Source organism: Oncorhynchus mykiss, chromosome 2, assembly GCF_057628025.1.
Source record: "Oncorhynchus mykiss isolate SJ-2025 chromosome 2, ASM5762802v1, whole genome shotgun sequence".
In the NCBI taxonomy this organism is placed as follows: domain Eukaryota; kingdom Metazoa; phylum Chordata; class Actinopteri; order Salmoniformes; family Salmonidae; genus Oncorhynchus; species Oncorhynchus mykiss.
Genome location: NC_143023.1, coordinates 54,497,646 through 54,522,737, shown reverse-complemented (window position 1 = coordinate 54,522,737; position 25,092 = coordinate 54,497,646). Strand labels below are relative to the sequence as shown.

Here is a 25,092-nt window from a genome sequence, read left to right as displayed (position 1 = left end):
AATGTGTGTGTGTGTGTCACTGTCAGTGTCGGTGTGTCTTGTTGGTGTGTGTTTGTTTGTTTAAGCAAATCAACTCAAGCACCTGCCTGTAATGGTGTCCCCCAATGTTCAGTCCTTGGCCCCCTTGTATTAATAATTTAAATATCTTGGTGTGTCTCACCTGCTGGCCTTTGAGTGAGTGTAGGATGGTGAGGTTGCCATTGTTTCTCAGGGTAAAGATGATGACTTTGCCTGTGTGGTTGAAGCGAGGGGCTCCAGCAACATAGAGCTGCCTGCCTTTGGCTGACACCACTGAATTTACTGTGTAACCTGGGAGATTGGACACAAGGACACACTTTCTGAAGGCACTGTCCAAAAGTTATGGGAGAGGGTGCAGTCATGGGTGTGCAGTGAGATAACCAATCGGTTGAACTGTATTGTCCTTGTCAATCATTTTGAAAAAATATTTTCTTAAAAATTGGAAATCAAGATGACCCTCCATCGTTAAGACAGTGAATGAATCAAATGCATTATTATCTAAATACAGAAAAATTTGGGCTCCAGAGTGAAACAAAATAGTAAAATTTGAAGCCATATGGCATAAAGTATTACAATCACTGGAGATATTCAAAGGATGAGAAATTAGAGAAAATGAGATGGACAGAATAGTTAAATAACTTGTCTGCTAAAATGTATGTGTGTAAATGTTAAGTTGCCTATTGTTTTTAAATTGTCAAAAAATAAAAATAAAACACACTATAGTATAGTACCTCATGCAATGTTAGACAGACTATTCATCCATCCATCTATTCATCCACCCATTCATCTCTTTATTTATTAGTCTATGCATCCATCCATCTATCCATTCATCCATCTATCCATCTGTCCGTCCATCCATCCACCCACCCACCCACCCACCCACCCACCCACCCACCCACCCACCCACCCACCCACCCACCCACACAATTCTACCTGCCCATCCAGTTCACTCACCCAAGTAGGCCCCATGGTTCTTCAGTTCTTCTGGGAACTCTTCCAGATAGGAGGACTTGGGTGGGACTACCTTCCCATGACGTGTCTCTTTCAGAACAGCCCCGTTCCAGTCATAGGCCCCCACGGCCCCCACCAATATGCCATCCTACAGGAACAAGCATTTTCACATCACTCGCCAAATACACATCTCTCATTAGGTCAATGTACCTCTTTCGCCACCGTACAAAGAGGTACCAAAGCAGAGAGTGATGATGTCTTTTATGAGAAATAATGGGTTGAACATTTGTCTTTTGAATAAGTCCAATCCTTTCAGTAAGTTGATTTATTCTTTGGTATTTTTACACTCCCTATCCTGTTTTTCTCTAATGGCAGGGTAGTCAAGTGGTTAAAGCTGTGGACTAGTAACCAGAAGGTTGCAAGTTCAAAAAAAAAGCTGACAAGGTACAAATCTGTTGTTCTACCCCTGAACAGGCAGTTAATCCACTGTTCCTTGAAAATTCATTAAGAATTTGTTCTTAACTGACTTGCCTAGTTAAATAAAGGTTATACAAAATAAAAAAAGAGCACCGGGCAACAAAGAAACAAACGGCTTGGTTACACTTTCCAACATGAATGCATCACCATCATTGCTAAACTTTCACAATAAAAATACGTGAGTACATTTAACAAACACACATACACGCACGCACAGGTGGTGTTGAATGAACTGTACACACACCGTCACATGCAGATGTGAATGCACTGTATGTCATGTCCAGAGGTGAAAGTCATTCAACCGTGAGTTACACATCTCTACACATCTCTCAGAGCAAGAAAAACAGGGGTCATGGTCAACGACCAAATCCCCAGCAGTGTGTGCAATGCTCCATTAGGCTGCATGATGCATGGGAATGTTCATTGAGCCCTGTCAAACTCTCATACTGTTTTGTATTATTGTTTTAGATACCGGTGAAGCTATCACCACTGTCACCATACTTCAAGTTCGCCTGATCCCAGATCTGTTTTGTGGTGTCTTGCTGTCTCCAATGGTCACTTGACTTGAAAATGACCATAGGTGCTGGCAAGAAAGCACAAACAGATCTGGGACCAGATTAGCATTGACCACCAAACTATACTCAGCAGACCGCATGTACGGTACTATAGCAACGGTCTTCCTTAACCTTTGGAAGAGAGAAAGAAGGTGTTCAAGAGAAACCGTGTTCTACAGGGTTGTAATAGTGCCACATACACAGCCCATGTGAATTCACTAATAAAAGTTCAAATACTGACACCATGCCAGCGGACAGATTTCAGCCAACGCTACAGTCATGGCTAAATCAAGACAGCAGCGGGGCTGTTGTGAAGATACGCCATGGCCAAGTATTCCCTCACTCATAGTCATAGGCTGTCGACGTGGACAGTTCTACTGGCTGCCATGGCAACTGTTGCGGAGTAAAGTAAGTCTCCCATTGGGATGGATACAGTATTATCCATGACTTATGATTTTAAGAATGTGGGTATTAGCTAATAGTTTATTCGATAATTTACATGTACAGACAGACAGAGAGTAAGTTTACTGGCCCTTCTGTGATATCCTTAAAGGGTGTTTTCACATACAGTCCTCTTTAAAAGACGTGATCTCAGTCCTCTTTAAAGGGAACTCTGGGGTAAAAAAAAAAGCTAAATAACTCAAGTCTCTTTGTATTCACACTGCCCTTGCCTTTGAATGAGGACTCAACTCTTTTGTCAGTTCACTTCACATATTTGTGGTCTGAGTCCTCTTTCCATTCACGTTGTTATGTTTAAAAAGGAACCCAGATCTTTTTCCAACATTCACTCAATGCACTCTGGGTTGTGCAGGACAAGCCATTCCATCAGAATATGTTATTGGACAGCTATACAGTGCCTTTGGAAAGTATTCAGTCCCCTTAACTTTTTCCACATTTTATTAGGTTACAGCACTATTCTAAAATTGAAAGCCCTATACTGACAAAGTAAAAACAGGATTTTAGCAATTGTTGCTAATTTATAAATTAAAAAAAAAAAAAAACAGAAATATTACATTTACATAAGTATTCAGAACCTTTACTCAGTACTTTGTTGAAGCACCTTTGGCAGTGATTACAGCCTCAAGTCTTCTTGAGTATGATGCTACAAGCTCGGCACACCTGTATTTGAGGAGTTTTTCCCATTATTCAATGCAGATCCTCTCAAGCTCTGGAGTATTGCTGCATATCTATTTTAAGGTCTCTCCAGAGATGTTCGATCGATCGGGTCCGGGCTCTGGCTGGGCCATGCAAGGACATTCAAAGACTTGTCCGAAGCCACTCCTTTGTTGTCTTGGCTGTGTGCTTAGGGTCGTTGTCCTGTTGGAAGGTAAATCTTCGCCCCAGTCTGAGGTCCTGAGTGCTTTGGAGATGGTTTTCATCAAGGATCTCTCTGTACTTTGCTCCATTCATCTTTGCCTTGATCCTGACTAGTCTCCCAGTCCCTGCCGCTGAAAAAAATCCCCTCCACCATGCTTCATCGTAGGGATGGAGCCAGGTTTCCTACAGACGTGACGCTTGGCATTCAGGCCAAAGAGTTCAATCTTGGTTTCATCAGACCAGAGAATCTTGTTTCTCATAGTCTGAGAGTCTTTTGGTGCCTTTTGGCAAACTCCAGCGGGCTGTCATGTGCCCTTTACTGAGGAGTGGCTTCCGTCTGGCCACTCTACCATGAAGGCCTGATTGGTGAAGTGCTGCAGAGATGGTTGTCCTCCTGGAAAGTTCTCCCATCTACACAGAGGAACTCTAGAGCTCTGTCAGGGTGATCATCGGGTTCTTGGTCACCTCCCTGACCAAGGCCCTTCTCCCCCGATTGCTTAGTTTGGCCGGGCGGCAAGCTCAAGGAAGGGTCTTGGCGGTTCCAAACTTGTTCCATTTAAGAATGATGGAGACCACTGTGTTCTTGGAGATCTTCAATGCTGCAGGCCTTTTTTTTAACCTTTCTTCAGATCTGTCCAATCAATTGAATTTACCACAGGTGAACTCCAATCAAGTTCATCTCAAGGATGATCAATGGAAACAGGATGACCCTGATCTCAATTTTGAGTCTCATAGGAAAGGGGTTGAAATAAGGTATTTCTGTCTTTAATAAATTTGCCAAAATTTCAAAAACCTGTTTTCACTTTGTCATTATGGGGTATTGTGTGTAGATTGCTTAGGATTGTTTTTCCAATCCATTTTAGAATAAGGCTGTAATGTAAAAAATGAGGAAAAAGTCAAGGGGTCTGAATACTGTTTATACCTACTTACATTTTGGAAGCTAATAGATTGCATTTAGTTAAAAGATGAGACATAAAAATTGTAATCAAAAGATAATATTAACATGTAAATATTATCTGTAATAGGATAAATAGCAGAAGAACAGCTGCCGATTAAATAATGCTTTAATTGAAAATTGCGCACCCAATGTAGGCTACTGCCCCTTTAAGAGCTAGAATTGATTTTGTATGTTGGGATTCTCATCAAATATGTTGTTGTCTTCTCACACCATTCAAACCCCACAAGCGAATAAACAGCTTATGAAGCTCTCTTTATAGATTACATATTGCAAACAAATAATCTGAACTAAAAACTCCACACATATTTTGGCATTTCTGTACATCATTGACAATTGCTAATCAATATCCAAGAACAGCACACGTTTTTTTCTGCGAACCTGCGCATCATCATCTTCTCTTTTGTGGCACCAATGTGAGGGGTTATGGCAGGTGAAACGGTGTTGCAGTATTCTAGTGTGTGGTGAAGGAACAATGACAAGTGAACCTGGGGGCTTAGTGTTCACGTTGCCCTAAAAAAAATGGAACCGGACCAAGGAATTAAAGGGAACCAAACTCAGACCACCTCTCAGTCCTGTTTGCTTTGGGGGCTCTTTTGAGGGGTCTGAGTTCCTTTGGAGTGTTCACACTGGACACAATATTAAGTGAACTGCACTGAGTCTGTCTGAAAGGGACCAAGTGTGAAAAAACCTGAGTGTTGGCCATACCAGTGTGGAAAAGTGGTTGGAGGAAGTAGCCATATGAGGTTCAAGGTGGGTTGCAGGCGACTGTTTTTGAAAAGGTTACATCCTTATTTCATTCATTCTTGTTTCCTCATTTCTTCTCAAAGTGCATTGAAGGAGAGAATCCAAGGTACCTCCCTCGGATATCCTTTTCCAATGAGCTTTGAGAAGGACTGAGGAAACAAGGATGACGGAGGAAGAAAGGATTTGACAGTGTTACGTTCCCTAGCAAGAAAACCAAAAATGACACTCAAACAGAAGGGGATCTAACAAAGAGTCACTGACAACAAACAAAATGAAACCGGTAGGGCACTGTTTTCAGACACAGCCCCAAGTTGTGATATGGACAGTGTGGTTCCCTGCCCTGACATGAGGGAACAGCATTCAAATGGCCAACGTAGAGACAAATGAGTATTGAGGAGACAAACAAAAGTGAGATGATACATAAAACTGATACCTGGAGAGATCCCTGAAGACTGGGGTTTGGTATGCAAGAGGTAAAACCCCAAATGACTCATGTCAGTAGTGCAGCAATGTCAGCCAACACAACCAATGAGCTGAACAAATCTTTCCATATTATTTTGAACTGTACTATATTAAATGAATTCAGCTAATAATCCCCTAAATATATTAGTATTTCAAACTATGAGCAAATACTTTCCATCACAATAGGACAATCTCAAAATATTTGGTGTGTCTGTGTTGTGTGAGCTTGTTGATCAGTGTGTATCTGTGTTAATGTGTATGATGTGTGTGTTAATGTCTGTCTGTCTGTCTGTCTGTCTGTCTGTCTGTCTGTCTGTCTGTCTGTCTGTTTGTCTGTGCATGTGTTTAGCTGGCAAGCTCTGCATTCAACTAAACCATCTGTACTCTCTTGCCTGTTTTCCTCTTAAAGTCCCCCCCCCACCCCTCCCTCCGCCAACAAAAAATATTTTCCACAACGTTATCATCATCTCATTCTCAAATTGCCCCTGTGCCTAGAATCCAACAATGCGTTGATGAATATATAATTTTTCCCAGAGACGGTTAATGCTTTCTCCAGTATCCACAGTGCCGTGGTCCATGCTAATATGAACAATAATATGAGCTCCTTAGAGGTAGCTCACATTCATCATCTACCACCCATCATCTTTCACCAACATACACCTCCCACCTGGGTAATGTAGTCTTCCCAAGAGATCTTTAAAGCGGTGTATAAATACAACAGATTCGGTTCCGTTCAGCCCCGGACACAACTCATTGGAATGCAACCTCCCCATGGCCCTACTTGCAATTCACACCTGGGCCATGTTTAGTACGAAAACGTTCTTGAACGTTGCAGATAGAAATACCAAAAATAGAGCTGACGTGATTCCATATTCTGCATGTCAGAGATGCATGTTTGTTCTACATAGCATATTTCTATCTGAACGTTCCAAAACGTTGCTTCCCCAGTCCAATGGTTGTCCCCACAGTGGGTGGGCAGGGGCCGGTGAGTGAGTGAGTGAGGGAGAGAGAGGGAGAGAGACCAGCCACATAGACTCACACTAGTTAGACAAAGTTGTACATTCCACAGGTTATCTATCATCCCATCTGGAAGTACACATGACTGACTGCAACAAATCGATGTAAATAAGCTAGCTAAGATAGCCAGCTATGCTATCCAGCGAGCTAGCTAGCTAGTTACCTAGACTATTTATGGCTATTTTGCTCAGCTTCCCATTCTTGTCTACAACAATTCCATCCAGATTGAAGAATAGCCTAATTGATGTTTGCTCGTCATTGTAACCAACTCCTTCTCATTTAATTAACTTAATTCCATCATTTTCATTGCATTTTGCACTGATTAGAGAGCTCCCAAATTGCTTGCTACACATGGAGGCACTGACTGTAGACAGTGCCACTTTCATTGGCCGACAATAACAACTAAAACGTATGAAACCCATGTGGGCTATTAAAGGATGTATTTTTATGTTGTGCAAGTCATAAACCTACATTTAAAAGTTGTTTTTATTTTTTATTAAGAATTTAAAATGTCATGGTATATCCTTATGTGTAGCAATGTCACTTAGATTATTTAATATCATTTAGACAAAGCCTTTCATTGTTAAAATAGACCTATGATAAATGTTTTTCAAAAATTAATAAATATTTGAATACTAACGTCTGTTCGCATATTTGAATATGCGTGCCCATCCCAACATTGTAAAAACAGTGATTTTCAAACACTTGATATTCGCGGTGACGTTGGGAGCAAGAAAATAACCTCCCTTTAGCTACAAACTCTTTGCATGTTTTGAAAATCTCTGTTTTGTACTTTTAATCCTACCCTGTGATGTCACAGAGAAGCATTTTTCAGGGCCTTTATCTTTTTAACCACAGATCATAGAAAAGCGCTGTTTTTATACATGTAGACACTGGTTTGGTGCTGAGATTAGGAATCTGAGGTTGAAAAGTGGCAGAATTGCCCTTTAAGGTTTGATTCTGTCAACATACATGTTCAGATCAAATGGTCACAACAGCGGAGAGAAAGGCCAGTGCCTGTTGTTTACAGCACATCGCCACTTTGCGATCTGTCAGCATTTTGAAACCATAAATAGCTTGAAATCTGGACGTTTTACTTCATATAGTCCTAATGATGCATATTGCTTCAAAGTAGCCTAGCCAAAATCCAACCATGGAATTGTTTTATGAACACTTCCTCCTAGCCTTATGCCATTGAAACCAACATTTCTCTTCTGTTCTCTTGGTTTTCAAACCAACTTTCTTTCAGCAGCCAAAGGCACAATCCTAGTCATATTAGCAACCGATATCTTTTTGTATCTTTAGATGTCCCCTCTTTCAACATTATTTTATGGATATTTACTTCCATCTCTGGCATTGGCATGTCCGATGAGCAATAGTGTTTTCCCCGCTACTTGCATTTTAGTAAATGTGAGCTTATTGTTGTGTGCTCGTTGCTGCTTATAATGTGAAGAAAGAAATAATAGTTTATCAGCATTTTAAGCTAAACTTTCTAATTTGTTCTATCAGTTTCGTTATTTAAAAATTTGGGGATTTACAGTGGATGTAGGAACTTTGGATCTAGCATCCCAGAACTGTCCCAGAGTCTGTTTTGAACCGTCACAAAAAAGAAAAAAAGATAAGCCCTTCATTTCGAGCCCTGTCTAATTGTCATTAATGCAACTGCAATGTTGCATATGTCAGAACACTTTTATATAAGGTGAAAATAGAATGGATGTTGTTGGCGTATTCAAATAATTTTAAATACTGTAGCCTAAATGATGCAGTGCAACATAGATATGGCATGAATATCTGTCAGGTAGGCTACAACAGTCAGCTCCCAACCAGAGGTGTCATGCCAATAGGGGGCACAGATTAATTTGATTGTTGTTGTTGTTTCTCTGTATACTACTAGCCAACTAGCAATTTTATGAAGTTGGCTTTAGCTAGCCAGATAGGTTTCCAAACTCCCAACTTCATAACTAGCTGTCTATAAACCATTTTAGGCTATAGAGCAAGTTCGAGTAGCTAGCTTGTCTGACTATCTTAGCTGGCATGACTGCTGGCAAGGTTGGTAGACTTTAGAAAAGCAAGCAATAACTAAATGTAAAAGACTCACATTCATTTCAATATATTACCCATATATTCATAAAAAAAAATAACCACAAGTCAGGAGGATACAGACAGCCCAAGAGGTATGCTTACACATATGCAGAAAAATGTACATATTTTTTACATAGAGTGCCTTCAGAAAGTATTCATACCCCTTGAATTATTCCACATATTGTTGTTACACCCTGAATTCAAAATGGATACAAAACACATTCTCCCCCATCTACACACAACACCCCATAATGACAAAGTGAAAGCATGTTTTTAGATATTTTTGCTAATTTATTGAAAATTAAATACAGAAATATATAATTTACATAAGTATTTAAGTCATAAGTCCTTACTTTGTAGAAGCACCTTTGGCAGCGATTACAGCTGTGAGTCTTTCTGGATTAGTCACTAAGAGCTTTCCACATCTGGATTGTGCAACATTTGCTCATCATTCTTTTTTAAAATTATTCAAGCTCTGTCAAATTGGTTGTTGATCGTTGCTAGACAACCATTAAAAGTCTTGCTATACATTTCCAAGTAGATTTAAAAACTGTAACCCTGTAACTCAGGAACATTCACTGTCTTCTTGGTAAGCAACTCCAGTGTAGATTTGGCCTTGTGTTTTAGGCAATTTTCCTGCTGCAAGGTGAATTCATTATCCAGTGTCTGGTGGAAAGCAGACAACCAGGTTTTCATCTGTGCTTAGCTTCATTCCATTTCCTTTTTATCCTGAGAAACTCCCCAATCCCAAACAATTACAATCATACCCATTACATGATGCAGCCACGACTATGCTTGAAAATATGGACAGTGGTACTCAGTAATATGTGACTGACCAACTTGATTCGATCTTATGTAGCAACATTTGAAATTGTTGGATAAAAGTAGAGACTCAGAGCTAGAACATGGTATATTGTACACTACAGTCGAGGAACAATGGGAAAGTTAAAGCGTACTGTTAGCTAGCTGACGTGTATGATCTTTGTAGTAATATTATTCATATCTCAGAGCCATTTGCATTGCTAGTTATGGCCTAATGTCATGCCCTGGCCTTAGTTATCTTTGTTTTCTTTATTATTTTGGTTAGGCCAGGGTGTGACATGGGTGATTTATGTGTTTTGTCTTGTCTAGGGTTTTTTGTAGATTTATGGGGTTGTGTTCTTTTAGGTGTGTAGGTAAGTCTATGGTTGCCTGGATTGGTTCTCAATCAGAGGCAGGTGTTTATCGTTGTCTCTGATTGGGAGCCATATTTAGGCAGCCATATTCTTTGGGTATTTTGTGAGAGATTGTTTCCTGTGTCAGTGTTTGTGCCACACGGGACTGTTCCGGTTAGTTCACGTTTATTGTTTTTTGTATTTGTGTTCTTGTTGAGTTTTCCTATTAAAACCATGGACACTTACCACGCTGCGTATTGGTCCGATCCTTGTTTCACCTCTTCAGAGGAAGAGGAGGAAATCTGCCGTGACACCGGGTCTGTAGTAATGTTTCCAGCACTGCAATGCAGTGCCTTAGACCGCTGCGCCACAAGGGGAACCCCCTGCCAAATGTTTTTCAACAAAGTACTGACTAAAGGGTCTGATTACTTATGTAAATGTGATATTTCTGTTTTGCAAAACCTTCTAAAAAACAGTTTTTGCTTTGTCATTATGGGGTATTGTATGTAGTTTCATGAGGGGGAAAAAAACTATTTAATCACTTCTGGGATTAAGATGTGTCAACTTTCGACTGGTACTGTATATCACAACGTTCAGATAAAATAGTAGTAGCATAATATAGAGCAGTTCAATTACAAGCACCTGAGGCTGTAACGTAAGGAAATTTGGAAAAATGTCTGAATACTTTCCGAATGCACTGTAAAGTGTATATCAGGTCCGGGTGGGAAGCCCTGGGACCATTACTTAACGGGACCTCTAATTCCCATCACAATTTATCCTCATCATTCAGATCAGGCTTCTAAATGTTCAAATCTCAGATCCTCCAAAAATCTGTGTTTTAATAGCTAACTTAACAAATTGACATTTAAAACCTGAGTCAACTCAGCGCTAAAGAAAGCAGGAAAATATGCATTAGTTCAAGAGGGTGCTATGGTAGATGTAGTTTTCTTTACCCTATTTCATTAATTATACATCACATTAAATAATCATTATATTAATCTGAATGATATTATAGACTAAATATGCATGTACTGGACAGTGTTGATGAAATACGAATGTTATAAGTGTGTTGGGAAAATTACCTGCTCCCAACATGCATCATTAATTCATTATGAATAAGATTTATTTGATTTGATTCTTAATGGAACCACAATGTGGAGTTGAAATGACATATGCACTCGTATTTGCACGCACCAACAGAAGGGACATCTTATTGGTAAAATATATAAAATATGTATCTGGGCTAATTCACCATCTCAGTAAGTGGAAACTCAAAATGCATTACTTAGATAGCTAAATATACAGTATGCTGCTAGTTTGCTGTGTAATTGATAGCCTAGTTACCGTGACTCAACAGTCACTGGAATTTGACTGCGGTCATGAGTAGTGACCGCAGGTGTGTTCATACCATCACAGTAACAGCCCTTTACCCACCTTGAAAAAAAAACACTCCACCTTTTTGGAAGGTAGAACCTGTAAAACCACTTGCCTATTCCAATAAAGTGTGAGAGGGAGAGTCAGTGAGTATAAAACCAGATCCCAGGTTAGACTCATGTGGTGACTTATTTCAGACTCACCTCCACTATGTGTGATGAGAAGCCTGCCTGAGACATCTGCAGACCGAACCCCGTCCCATTAGGGTTCACTCCTGTGGAGAACAGTGAAGTGACAGCTAGTCTACACACTTCATTAGAATGATCATCGCAGTCTGCTACAATGGAGTCCTCCAGAATTGTTCTATATTGCCACCATTATAAACTTCACAATTCCATTCATCTCTAGAGACAGATTTTCATAAAAAAAAAAAAAAAATGAACATCTGTTGCAGAATGTTAAACGTTGTTCAAATTCAGACACGTCCACCCCCAGAAGTAAATGCAGCTAGCTAGCCTAGCTAACACAAGCAAGATGTATTTCTGGGTGTTTCTGAGATTACAATCCCTTGAACACTTGATGAAACTAAAGGGTCATTAAAGGAAAATACCCTCGAGACTGAAGATCCTCTCTCCCAGGGCGTCCACTATGTCCTTTAGCGCCGACTCATCAGTCACATTGAAGAAGTGTTTGTCGTCAGGATCGCTGGCGATATACTTGATCTCTTTCAAGAAGGCCTCTGGGTTTATCCCGCGCCGATTGTAGTAGCCCAATACCTGGTGGTACATAACATGCAATGTCAATACCAAACAGAGGATATAGGAAATACCATTGAACGTCAAAAGAATACTAGGCACATGATCTGATAAATGCTATAGAACATTGATAGAATAGTAGGCAGATGCTCTAAAAAAATAGAGAACATCAATTCAAGCACAGGATATGGAAACGGTATAACATGTAAGTGATAGACCAAGACGTGGCAGAAGGAACAGAGAATGGGATTACAGTGTTCCCAGGGGAGTGTAAAAAGGGACAGACTGACTCACAGCGATGGCATACATGGTGATGTTGTCCGCCTCAGTGTCCTCCATGGCCTTCTGCAAGTCAGGGCTGTCGTGGGATTCACCATCCGTGATCACGAGCATCACTTTCTTAGCCCCTTTCCGACCTCCCCGTTTAAATCCTTCCGTCCTTTGAGCGAATACAGTTTTTTTTTTCTTCAGTCAACTCATTAACCGTTATGAGTAACTATCGGTTAGTTATTCAATCAATCATTATGGATAAACAACATTAGCAACTTTACCTCGACACTGCGCAACCAATTCAGCAACAAAGTGCTTTATTTTACCCCCTGTTTCGAAAGGCACTACTATGGAAAATGATACTGAGAAACTTGGGATTAGGGTGAGAGTTATGACCAGTGTTCAGCAGCTCTCCATACCGTGCCACATTGATGCCCAGGGCCGTGCGTGTCTCCTCCCCTCCCCGTTGGTCGATGGTCTTGGCTGCTTCTACCACCTCCTCCACAGAGCGAAAGTCATTCAGGGTGAACTCATGGACCACCCTTGACCCATACTGCACCACTCCAACCTGTAGAGATAGGAGTGTGATTCAATTGCCCCTGGGTGCTGGTCTAAAGGCAGCATAGTATTTTCCACATTGATGGTTAACGTTAGGATTTGAGGAAGATAAAGATGATACTAGGTCTGTGTCTATGGGTACAACTTCCACACAGAGCGTAGAGATACTGGCTCCCACACATGCAGTCAGATCCACAGTTATTGGCATCCTTTATAAAGATGAGCAAAAAATACTATATGAAATAAAGAATACAAATGTTGAGCTATATTGTATGCACATTTTTGTGTGAAAATTATTTTATACAAAAAAATTGCTCAGAGAAAGAGATTTTGTTTAACAAGTAATAAAAGAAATAGGGGCCCCTGTTTATTTGCATCTCTGTTTTCAATTCTCCAGCACCTTGCCCTTGTGAGGATAACGACACTGAGCCTTTTACTAAAATATTTTATGAGATTGAAGAACACATTGGGAAGATCTCAGACCATTCCTCCAAACAGAATCTTTCCAGATCCTTGATATCCTTCTTCTGTGCTTACGGACTGCCCTCTTCAATTCAAACCACAGGTTTTCAATGGGGTTCGGAGACTAAGATGGCCATTGCAAATATTTTGATTTTGTGGTCAATTAACCATTTCTTTGTGGATATTGATGTGTACTTGGGGTTATTGTCTTGCTGGAAGGTACACCATAATTTTGGACATGACTATATACACTCACTGGCCACAGAATAATACACATTCAGGTACACATACTTGTCTATCAGAATCAGATCAGAATCTCCGATAACACACCTGGATCTGACCTGGCCCAATGTAGAACTTCTGCAGAATGTTGATGAGGAAGTCCTGCACCTCATACCAGGGGTAGATGGAGTTGGACCCGTCCAGCACAATCATTATGTCCATGTAGGTCTCGCACCCTGGAAGAAGCAATTGGAAACGGTCTGTGACAGAGAGTAACTCTGGGAAGCCATTGTCTTATGAGGTGTATGTGAGTGAATTGTAGATTGTGAGAGTAGATTTTTTTACTCTGAAAGGCCGGCGAGATGGTTTTGGAAAACTTGAAGCTTTCGTTAACCCTGGAGCAGATGCCTGTGCTGTAGTAGGAGCTTCCACATTCGTACGACCACAGAGGACCACAGGTCTGGAACACAAAGCCATTGATGAACCACCTTCAATTGGGTTAAACACAGACCACAGTAAATCTCAATTTAATATTTTCAACAGTCAAGATCAATTGACACCCACCACAAAGCTGTTGTCCTTAGGGTTGGAGGTCAGTGTCATGCCCAGCCTCATTTTGTCCTTGCGCTCTGACACGTTGTTCAGGGATACCTTTCCTTGAAGGAATTAATGAAAGAAGACAAAGAAACAAATTTTAAAAATGTGCATTGAATGAACCACAACATTAGACAAATTCAACAATATCAATGAAATCACAGTCAAGCTGATGCTATGATACTATGTTTAATGCATCATCGGGTGGCCTATATGGGTAATTCATACTGTAACTGTCCATCATGCATAACTCCCACTGGGCATAACAGGGTGTAAAGTTTCCTCTGCATGAGTTGGACTTGAGTCAACAATGTGAGCTCTCAATCTACAGCACACAGTGCTGCCAGGTGTTTCTAATCCAACTGAACACCTGGTCGGAGAGCCCGCTTCTGGAGGGAATCATATTCTGTAAAGTATGCGAAGGTGTGCTGTGATTTGGAGGGAGAACAGTTCCGTATGGAATCTATCTATCTCATTCAGCCATACCTAGGTTGAGTCTAGTGCAGTTGGTGTTGGGACTGGTGTCCATCGGGCATTTGTATATATCGCCTGTCTGGTGTTGGCCACTGGTTTCAAAGGGAGCTCCAACTAGTAGCCTGGAATGACAAAAACAGCAAAGGATGAGGACTGATCTTAATTTCTACATCAAAAAGAGAGAATACCCTGCTGAAAAAACAGCATAGACCATCATACATTTCAAGATGGTCCATGCTGGTATTTTCTGGTCTTTACTGGTCTATGCTGGTCAGTTCTGGACGGATGCTGGTAAAGCTGGTCTGATCAGTATGGTCAAGCTGGTTCAGCTGCTCTGACCAGCATGGTCTGGCTGGTTAGGCTGGTTTTCTGGTGACCAGCCTTCGCTGTGTTTTGGGCACTGGTGACCAGCCTTTGCAGTGTTTTGGACACTAGTGACCCGCCTTCGCTGTGTTTAGGACACTGTTGACCGCCCTTCACTGTGTTGTGGATGCATACCAGCTTATGCTGGTGATGCTGGTATACTGGTGACCAAGCTGGTCCATGCTGGTCCAGCATGGTCTAGCTGGTCATGCTTTATCATCAATTCTAAGATGGCTCCGTGTACTGGAATGTACTGGTACAAAAACAGACCATACAGTTTGAAGAGCTAATTGGCGTAGGAGCTAGCCTAGCTGCTAACTAGCTACCAAGCTAGCAAGGTTTCCTTGACAGGTTGAACACAGCCTGGAAAGCGGGTTAGCCCTTGTGGCTGAGACTGTTTTATTAGTTTTGAACTGACGCAAGGAGATAGGATGCAAGGAATCAAGGAAAGACAAATTGAAATAGAGCCTGGAATGACTAAAACAGCAAAGGATGAAGGCAAATATTTTCTATGTCAACAAGAGAGAATAGACAGCGGACAGTGTGGTGAAGTACTAATTCTGTGAGAGGCGTGGAGTCCATTTGCCCTGTCAACCTCAGGCTTTTACTATAAATATTACCGTTATTACAAACATAAGATGGAGTCTCCTGGAGTCCACACTTCAGCGGTATTTCCAGTGCCTTGCGAAAGTATTCGGCCCCCTTGAACTTTGCGACCTTTTGCCACATTTCAGGCTTCAAACATAAAGATATAAAACTGTATTTTTTTGTGAAGAATCAACAACAAGTGGGACACAATCATGAAGTGGAACGACATTTATTGGATATTTCAAACTTTTTTAACAAATCAAAAACTGATTATTCAGCCCCTTTACTTTCAGTGCAGAAAACTCTATCCAGAAGTTCAGTGAGGATCTCTGAATGATCCAATGTTGACCTAAATTACTAATGATGATAAATGCAATCCACCTGTGTGTAATCAAGTCTCCATATAAATGCACCTGCACTGTGATAGTCTCAGAGGTCTGTTGAAAGCGCAGAGAGCATCATGAAGAACAAGGTACACACCAGGCAGGTCCGAGATACTGTTGTGAAGAAGTTTAAAGCCAGATTTGGATACAAAAAGATTTCCCAAGCTTTAAACATCCCAAGGAGCACTGTGCAAGCGATAATATTGAAATGGAAGGAGTATCAGACCACTGCAAATCTACCAAGACCTGGCCGTCCCTCTAAACTTTCAGCTCATACAAGGAGGAGACTGATCAGAGATGCAGCCAAGAGGCCCATGATCACTCTGGATGAACTGCAGAGCTCTACAGCTGAGGTGGGAGACTCTGTCCATAGGACAACAATCAGTCGTATATTGCACAAATCTGGCCTTTATGGAAGAGTGGCAAGAAGAAAGCCATTTCTTAAAGATATCCATAAAAAGTATTGTTTAAAGTTTGCCACAAGCCACCTGGGAGACACACCAAACATGTGGAAGAAGGTGCTCTGGTCAGATGAAACCAAAATTGAACTTTTTGGCAACAATGCAAAATGTTATGTTTGGCGTAAAAGCAACACAGCTCATCACCCTGAACACACCATCCCCACTGTCAAACATGGTGGTGGCAGCATCATGGTTTGGGCCTGCTTTTCTTCAGCAGGGACAGGGAAGATGGTTAAAATTGATGGGAAGATGGATGGAGCCAAATACAGGACCATTCTGGAATGAAAACCTGATGCAAAAGACCTGAGACTGGGACGGAGATTTGTCTTCCAACAAGACAATGATCCAAAACATAAAGCAAAATCTACAATGGAATGGTTCAACAATAAACATATCCAGGTGTTAGAATGGTCAAGTCAAAGTCCAGACCTGAATCCAATCGAGATTCTGTGGAAAGAACTGAAAACTGCTGTTCACAAATGCTCTCCATCCAACCTCACTGAGCTCGAGCTGTTTTGCAAGGAGGAATGGGAAAAAATTTCAGTCTCTCGATGTACAAAACTGATAGAGACATACCCCAAGCGACTTACAGCTGTAATCGCAGCAAAAGGTGGCGCTACAAAGTATTAACTTAAGGGGGCTGAATAATTTTGCACGCCCAATTTTTCAGTTTTTGATTTGTTAAAAATGTTTGAAATATCCAATAAATGTCGTTCCACTTCATGATTGTGTCCCACTTGTTGATTCTTCACAAAAAAATACAGTTTTATATCTTTATGTTTGAAGCCTGAAATGTGGCAAAAGGTCGCAAAGTTCAAGGGGGCCAAATACTTTCGCAAGGCACTGTAAACCTACAGTATGACAGCCAGAGAAAGAAGGCCTTATCTACTGGTATTCCAGCCAATTTCCAGAATTCCTGCTAAAACAATCAGCGGTGAGCCTGTTATTAAAGTTATAACCGAGTCATTAGTGTCAAAAGGAGAGGGTAATACTGCTAAATGGGGCCTTGGGCAAAATGGTGCTTGGGAAATGCCTGAATCACGTTGGAGTTTGATGCCATAGCAAATTCCCAGCTCCTGCTTTTCCCTGGTCTCTCCCTAGTCTCTCTTTTTCTCACACTCCTGGTTTTGACCCTTGCCTGTCTTGACTCTGTGCCCGCCTGCCTGACCCTGAGCCTGCCTGCCGTCCTGTACTTTTGCCCCTACTCTTGATTACCAGCCTCTCTCTGACCTGACCCTGCGCCTGCCTGCAGTCCTGTACCTTTACCTCACTACTCTGGATTATCGACCCCTGCCTGCCTTGACCTGTCGTTTGCCTGCCCCTGTTGCTGTAATAAACAATGTTACTTCAACACAGTATGCATTTGGGTCTTACCTGAAATGTGATATTCTAATTATGTTGTCATTTAAGATCAAATGTTTGAAGGAACTATAATTCCACATACAGTTAAAGTCGTAAGTTTACACTTAGGTTGAAGTCATTAAAACTTGTTTTTCAACCACTCCACAAATGTCTTGTTAACAAACTATAGTTTTGGCAAGTCGGTTAGGATATCTACTTTGTGCATGACACAAGTAATTTTTCCAACAATTGTTTACAGACAGATTATTTCACTTATATTTCATTGTATCACAATTCCAGTGGGTCAGAAGTTTACATACACGAAGTTGACTGTGCCTTTAAACAGCTTGGAAAATTCCATAAAATTATGTCATGGCTGTAGAAGCTTCTGATCATCATTTGAGTCAATTGGAGGTGTACCTGTGGATGTATTTGAAGGCCTACCTTCAAACTCAGTGCCTCTTTGCTTGACATCATGGTAAAATCTAAATGAATCAGCAAAGACCTCAGAAAAAAGAATTGTAGACCTCCACAAGTCTGTTTCATCCTTGGGAGCAATTTCCAAACGCCTGAAGGTACCACGTTCATCTGTACAAACAATAGTACGCAAGTATAAACACCATGGGACCATGCAGCCATCATACCACTCAGGAAGGAGATGTGTTCTGTCTCCTAGAGATGAACGTACTTTGGTGTAAAAAGTGCAAATCAATCCCAGAACAACAGCATAGGACCTTGTGAAGATGCTGGAGGAAACAGGTACAAAAGTATCTATATCCACAGTAAAACGAGTCCTAAATTGACAACCTGATAGGCCGCTCAGCAAAGGAAGAAGCCACTGCTCCAAAACCGCCAATACAAAGCCAGACTACGGTTTGTAACTGCACATGGGGACAAAGATCATATTTCTTGGAGAAATGTCCTCTGGTCTGTTGAAACAAAAATAGAACTGTTTGGCCATAATGACCATCATTATGTTTGGAGGATAAAGGGGGAGCCGAAGAACACCATCCCAACCGGGAAGCACGGGGGTGGCAGCATCATGTTGTGGGGGTGCTTTGCTGCAGGATGGACTGGTGCGCTTCCCAAAATAAATGGCATCATGAGAAAGGAAAATTATGTGGTTATATTGAAGCAACATATCAAGACATCAGTCAGGAAGTTAAAGCTTGGTTGCAAATGGGTCTGCCAAATGGACAATGACCACAAGCATACTTACATAGTTGTGGCAAAATGGCTTAAGGACAACAAAGTCAAGGTATTGGAGAGGCCAGAACAAAACCCTGACCTCAATCCTATAGACAATTTGTGGACAGAACTGAAAAAGTGTGTTCGAGCAAGGAGGCCTACAAACCTGACTCAGTTACATCAGCTCTGTCAGGAGGAAAGGGCCAAAATATACCCAACTTATCGTGTAAAGCTTATGGAAGGCTACCCGAAACTTTTGACCCAAGTTAAACAATTTAAAGGCAATGCTACCAAATACTAATTGAGTGTATGTACTTCTAACCCACTGGGAATGTGAGGAATGAAAATAAAGCTGAAATAAATCATTCTCTCTACTATTATTCTGACATTTCACATTCTTAAAATAAAGTGGTGATCCTAACTGCCTGAAGACGGGGAATTTGTACTAGGATTAAATGTCAGGAATTGTGAAAAACTGAGTTTAAATGTATTTGGCTAAGGTTTATGTAAATGTCCGACTTCAACTGTACTTACAAAAAGTATTTTAGATTGATAGGCAGTCTTGCGATTTATTTATGTTCCTGATATGTCGATATTTCATTTTAGACGGGAGTAGAGAACCTACACGCAGCTGTCTGGTGTCAGACTCGTTTGACACACGAACAACATGAGCTCAACTGAAGGGTATGCTACAAAGTAGGGTCAATGAGTTAGCAAGCTAACTTTTACAAACAACCAGAAATAACAGTTGATTTCTGGTGTGGTTCATTAAGAAAGCTAAATATAGATACAGTGCATTCGGAAAGTATGAGGACCCCTTGACGTTTTCCAATTTTTTTTACATTACAGCCTTATACTAAAAAGGATTTGAAAAAATCCTCATCAATCTACACACATTACCCTATAATGGCAAAGCAAAATAAAAACTGAAATGTAACATTTACATAAGTTTTCAGAACCTTTACTCAGTACTTTCTTGAGGCACCTTTGGGGGTGATTACAGCCTTTAGTCTTCTTGGGTATGACCATACAAGCTTGACACACCTGTATTTGAGGAGTTTCTCCCATTCTTCTCTGCCGGTCCACACAAGCTCTGCCAGGTTGGATGGGGAGCGTCTCTGCACAGCTATTTTCAGGTCTATCCAGAGATGTTCAATTGGGTTCATGTCTGGACTCCGGCTGGGCCTTTCAAGGACATTCAGAGACTTGTCCCGAAGCCACTCCTGCATTGTATTGGTCCTGTGCTTAGAGTCGTTGTCCTGCTTCACAGTAGGGATGGTGCCAGGTTTCCTCCAGACGTGACGCTTGGCAATCAGGCCAAAGAGTTCAATCTTGGTTTCATCAGACTAGAGAATCTTGTTTATAATTTTCAGAGACTCCTTAGGTGCCTTTTGGCAAACTCCATGCAGGCTGCCATCTGCCTTTTATTGAGGAGTGGCTTCCATCTGGTCACTCTACCATAAAGGCCTGATTGGTGGAGTGCTGCAGAGATGGTTGTCCTTCTGGAAGGTTCTCCCATCTCCACAGAGGAACTCTGGAGCTCTGTCAGAGTGACCATCGGGTTCTTGGTCACTTTCTTGACGAAGGCCCTTCTCCCCCGACTGCTCAGTTCTGCCGTGCAGCCAGCTCTAGGAAGAGTCTTGGTGGTTCCAAACTTCTTCATTTTAAGAATGATGGAGGCCACTGTGTTCTTGGGGACCTTCAATGCTGCAGACATTTTTTGGTACCCTTCCCCAGATCTGTGACTCGAACACAATCCTGTCTTGGAGCTCTACGGACAATTTCTTTGACCTCATGGCTTGGTTTTTTCTCTGTCATGCACTGTCAACTGTGGGAACTTATATAAACAGGTGTGTGCCTTTCCAAATCATGTCATATCAATTGAAATACCACAGGCAGACTCCAATCAAGTCGTAGAAACTTCTCAAGGATGATCAATGGAAACAAGATATGCCTGAGGTCAATTTCCAGTCTGATAGCAAAGGTTCTGAATAATTATGTAAATAAGTTTCGCTTCATCATTAGGGGGTATTGTGTGTACTGTAGATTGATGAGGGAAAACATTTATTTTGTCCAGTTTAGAATAAGGCTGTAATGTAACAAATTGTGGAAAAGTTAATCTTTCTAAAAGCTTATATTTTTTTAAATGTTGAAGTTATTTCAGAATATTCTTGCAAATTAGTTGGCTAACTCCTTGATCTCGCTTTGTAGTCTACCACTCTGCTGGTTTATTCTTGTGAGGTTTTAGTTGCAAGCAAGTTTGTTTTAACACGCAGGTGCAGGCAATCTCCCATTAGCAAAGTTTTCTGGAATAATTTTCTAACGCGTAGGCACGAGTTAAGTTCTGCCCGTAGTTTGCAGTCCACCCGCCAAGTCACAGACCAAAATCAAACACAAAGATCAAAGGAACAAACAGACTAAACAAACAGATTCACGCAGCCCTGCAAACATCTGCCACCTCTTAGCGTGACCTTCCCTTTGACTCAAAGGTCAAAGGCGTCTGACCCCATTACGCAATGCTCTGATCCCTTTGGCTTCTGATCTGAGGTAGCAGAGAATGTGGGAGCTGACAGCCCAAATGTCAGTCAGCTGGATACACAGATGACTAGGAGAGCGTTAACGGCCAATGGTATTTGGCTGTGATATTCAACACCGTCACATTTGAATGGCAACTGTTCATATATAAAAGCCAGAGGCCATTAAGGTTTGAATGTGATGCTTGGTGTAAATTCACCAGAGGTAAATATCGAGGAAACAAGTTTGCATATGTTCCTCTTGGCCGTTTAATAAGGGCCAAATACATTTCAAAGCATTAAACATATATATTTTTTTTACCTTTATTTAACTAGGCAAGTCAGTTATGAACAAATTCTTATATTCAATGACAGCCTAGGAACAGTGGGTTAACTGCCTTGTTCAGGGGGAGAACAACAGATTTTTACATACTTTTTGCATGTCACCAATGCCTCTACAAAGGTCCCCAGGCTCAAATAGAAAACTATGAATATATTCCTTAGTCAGATTCAGTTGCAAAACATTTAGTTTGTTGCAAAACGTTTTGCAACAAAAACGTTTACCGTTTACTGCTCAGTGATACGGGAAGGAAGGGGTTGTTACTTCACAAGCAGTGCCTGGGGTGTGGTCGTTTTTCTTTTGGAGTAAATGGTTACAGTTGCAAAACGTTTTGCAACAGACAAAACATTTTGCAACGGAATCCAACTAATGAATACACCCCAGGCTCTGCTTGTGAAGTAACAACCCCTTCCTTTATCACTGTGTAGTTTGTTTTTCTCCCCCTACTAATCGGCCAGTGATGGGATGCACAGAAGGGGGCTTGGGAATAAACGACCACAACACATTCTTTCCAGAGTCATCAAAAGCCTCTGGGATGCTTGCGAACAGGTTGCTAGACAAACACAAATACTTTCCACTTATTTACCTGTGACTTCATAGAGCAAAATATTTTGCAATCCTGGAAGAACCGCAAGATATTCCGCATGGCTGAAAGACTTCCAGTCTGGAAACCGTAAGAAGACCTGGAACGTTACTCAATCTCGGCCATCTTGACGATCAAACCCTCTCATCCAAGACGCCCGACTAAAAGTTAAGCTAGCAGCTTTTAAACTGTTAGGTTTACAAATTATAATTGATCACATTAATAGTTCAACAAAAACAACCAGCTGGAGACGGATTTAATTCATGCTCCTTTCCACAAGCTCACCTCGGTAAAGGACTTAAAGTCCATTCCTGTGGAGAGTAGCAGCAGTTGAGAGCCATAAAGATGAGGGATGTGATATTCTGTCAGGCTAGACTCATACCTCACTGACAGCAGACATTAAGAGGAAAGGAATTTCAGCCTGGCGTCAAGAGTTAACATATAATGAACAAAAATAGAAACACAACATGTAAAGTGTTGGTCCCATATTTTATGAGCTGAAATAAGAAAAAATCCCAGAAATGTCCCATACACACAAAAATATTTTTTATCTCATTTTGAGGACAAAATTGTTTACATCCCTGTTAGTGAGCATTTTTCATTTGCTAAGATCATCCATCCACCTGACAGGTGTGGCATATCGAGAAGCTGATTAAAATGCAGAAATATCCATCAGAGCTGTTGCCAGAGAATTTAATGTTCATTTCTCTATCATAAGCTGCCTCCAACAATCATTTTTGAGAATTTGACAGTACGTCCAACTGGCCTTACAACTGCAGACCACTTGTAACCACGCCAGCCCAAGATCTCCACATCGGCTTCTTCACCTCTGGGGTCGTCTGAGACAGCCACCTGGACAGATGATTGAACTGAGGACAATTTCTGTATGTAATAAAGACCTTTTGTGGGGAAAAACTCATTCTGATTGGCTGGGTCTGGCTCCCCCAGTGGGTGGGCCTGGTTCCCGAGTGGGTGGGCCTCCCAGGCCTCCCATGTAAAATCCATAGATTAGCGTCTAATGAATTTATTTCAATTGACTGGTTTCGTTATATGAACTGTATCTCAGTAAAATAGTTGAAATTGTTGTGTGTTACGTTTATAATTTTGTTCAGTTTAACATAAATCTGTGAGACACAAATTAGTATGATATGTTACATTTGGCCTTGTTACATAGGAAAGACGGTTACTTAAAACCTCATAAATGTAATTGAGGAGGCCTCCCGGGTGGCGCAGTGGCATTGCATCGCAGCGCTAGCTGTGCCACCAGAGACTGTGGGTTCGCGCCCAGGCTCGTTCGCGACCGGGAGGTCCGTGGGGCGACGCACAATTAGCCTAGCCTCGCCCGGGTTAGGGAGGGTTTAGCCGGTAGGGATATCCTTGTCTCATCGCGCACCAGCGACTCCTGTGGCGGGCAGTGCGAGCTAACCAAGGTAGCCAGGTGCACGGTGTTTCCTCCGACACATTGGTGCGGCTGGCTTCCGGGTTGGAGACGCGCTGTGTTAAGAAGCAGTGTGGTTGGGTTGTGTTTCAGAGGACGCATGGCTTTCGACCTTTGTCTCTCCCGAGCCCGTAAGGGAGTTGTAGCGATGAGACAAGATAGTAATTACTAACAATTGGATACCACGAAATTGGGGAGAGGGGGGGTAAAATGTAAAAAAAATATATATACAAATAAATAAATGTAATCTCCATAATCCCCAAAAATAACAATTTATCAGGAGGGCCATTAACAATAACTAGTAACACACAAATAAATGTAATTGAAAATGTAATCTCCATAATCCCCAAAAATAACAATTTATCAGGGCCATTAACAATAACTAGTAACACTGCATACTCCAAGAAAGTAAAAAATCTCACCTTTCTGGTACAAACAGTTAAAAATTGCTGAGGTATAGTCACTTGAGGACACAAGCTCAAGTACACAGTACAAATATGATGAAAATATGATGGAAAGTATAGTGTAATCAATTTATAATTTTTTCGTTTTCACCTTCCTTTCAACTGTAAAATGCATATTTGTATATTTAGTGTTACAGAAAATGTGCATAATTTCTAACGGTCTTTCTTGATCAAAATGTCTGCCCCCATTGCTGTGAACATCTCACAGAGCTCTAGCTTGGCTTCCTGAACTCGTTAGGAACTCGCCTTTCCCCCATCAATCTACACACAATACTCCATAATGACAAAGGTTTTTAATAAACGGAAGTATGACATTTACATAAGTATTCAGGCTGTTTACTCAGTACTTTCTTGAAGCACCTTTGGCAGTGATTACAGGCTTGAGGCTTTTTGGACATGACGCTACACGCTTGGCACACCTGTATGTGAGGTGTTTTCCCCATTCTTCTCTGCAGATCCTCTCAATCTCTGTCAGGTTGGATGGGGAGTGTTGCTGCACAGCTATTTTCAGGTTTCTCCAGAGATGGAGAAACCTGAAATGGGGTTCATTCGATGGGGTTCATGCCCGGGCTATGGCTAGGCCACTCAAGGACATTCAGAGACTTGTTCCAAAGCCACTCCTGCATTTTCTTGGCTTTGTGCTTAGTCGTTATCTAGTTTTAAGGTGAACCTTCCCCCCAGTCTGAGGTCCTGAGCGCTTTGGAGCATGTTTTCATCAAGGATATCTCTGTATTTTCACAGATCATATTTCCCTCAATCCTGACTAGTCTCCCAGTCCCTGCCACTGAACAACATCCCCACAGCATGATGCTGCCACCACAATGCTTCACCGTAGCGATGGTGCCAGGTTTCTTCCAGATGTAACGCTTGGCATTCAGGCCAAAGAGTTCAATCTTGGTTTCATCAGACTAGAGCATCTTGTTTCTCATGGTCTGAGAGTCCTTTAGGTGCCTTCTGGCAAACTCCAAGCGGGCTGTCATGTGCCTT

General features: G+C 41.4%; 1 protein-coding gene across 3 annotated transcripts in view; it reads right to left on the bottom strand.

Annotated features, from left to right (window-relative positions):
* The window catches only part of itga11b (integrin subunit alpha 11b), a 91,545-nt gene that overhangs the window by 26,196 nt on the left and 40,257 nt on the right, over positions 1-25,092 (bottom strand). For 2 of the 3 annotated variants that reach the window (XM_021565519.3, XM_021565510.3), the window contains 10 exons: positions 14,456-14,565; positions 13,940-14,031; positions 13,721-13,835; positions 13,484-13,611; positions 12,553-12,701; positions 12,158-12,302; positions 11,719-11,884; positions 11,312-11,382; positions 973-1,117; positions 161-309 (listed from right to left, as the gene is read on the bottom strand). In XM_021565519.3, coding sequence (XP_021421194.1) covers positions 161-309; positions 973-1,117; positions 11,312-11,382; positions 11,719-11,884; positions 12,158-12,302; positions 12,553-12,701; positions 13,484-13,611; positions 13,721-13,835; positions 13,940-14,031; positions 14,456-14,565 — 1,270 coding nt within the window. Of the gene's footprint in view, positions 1-160; positions 310-972; positions 1,118-11,311; positions 11,383-11,718; positions 11,885-12,157; positions 12,303-12,552; positions 12,702-13,483; positions 13,612-13,720; positions 13,836-13,939; positions 14,032-14,455; positions 14,566-22,206; positions 22,560-25,092 lie in introns of those variants that run through there. The other variant, XM_021565528.3, reaches the window with a different exon arrangement.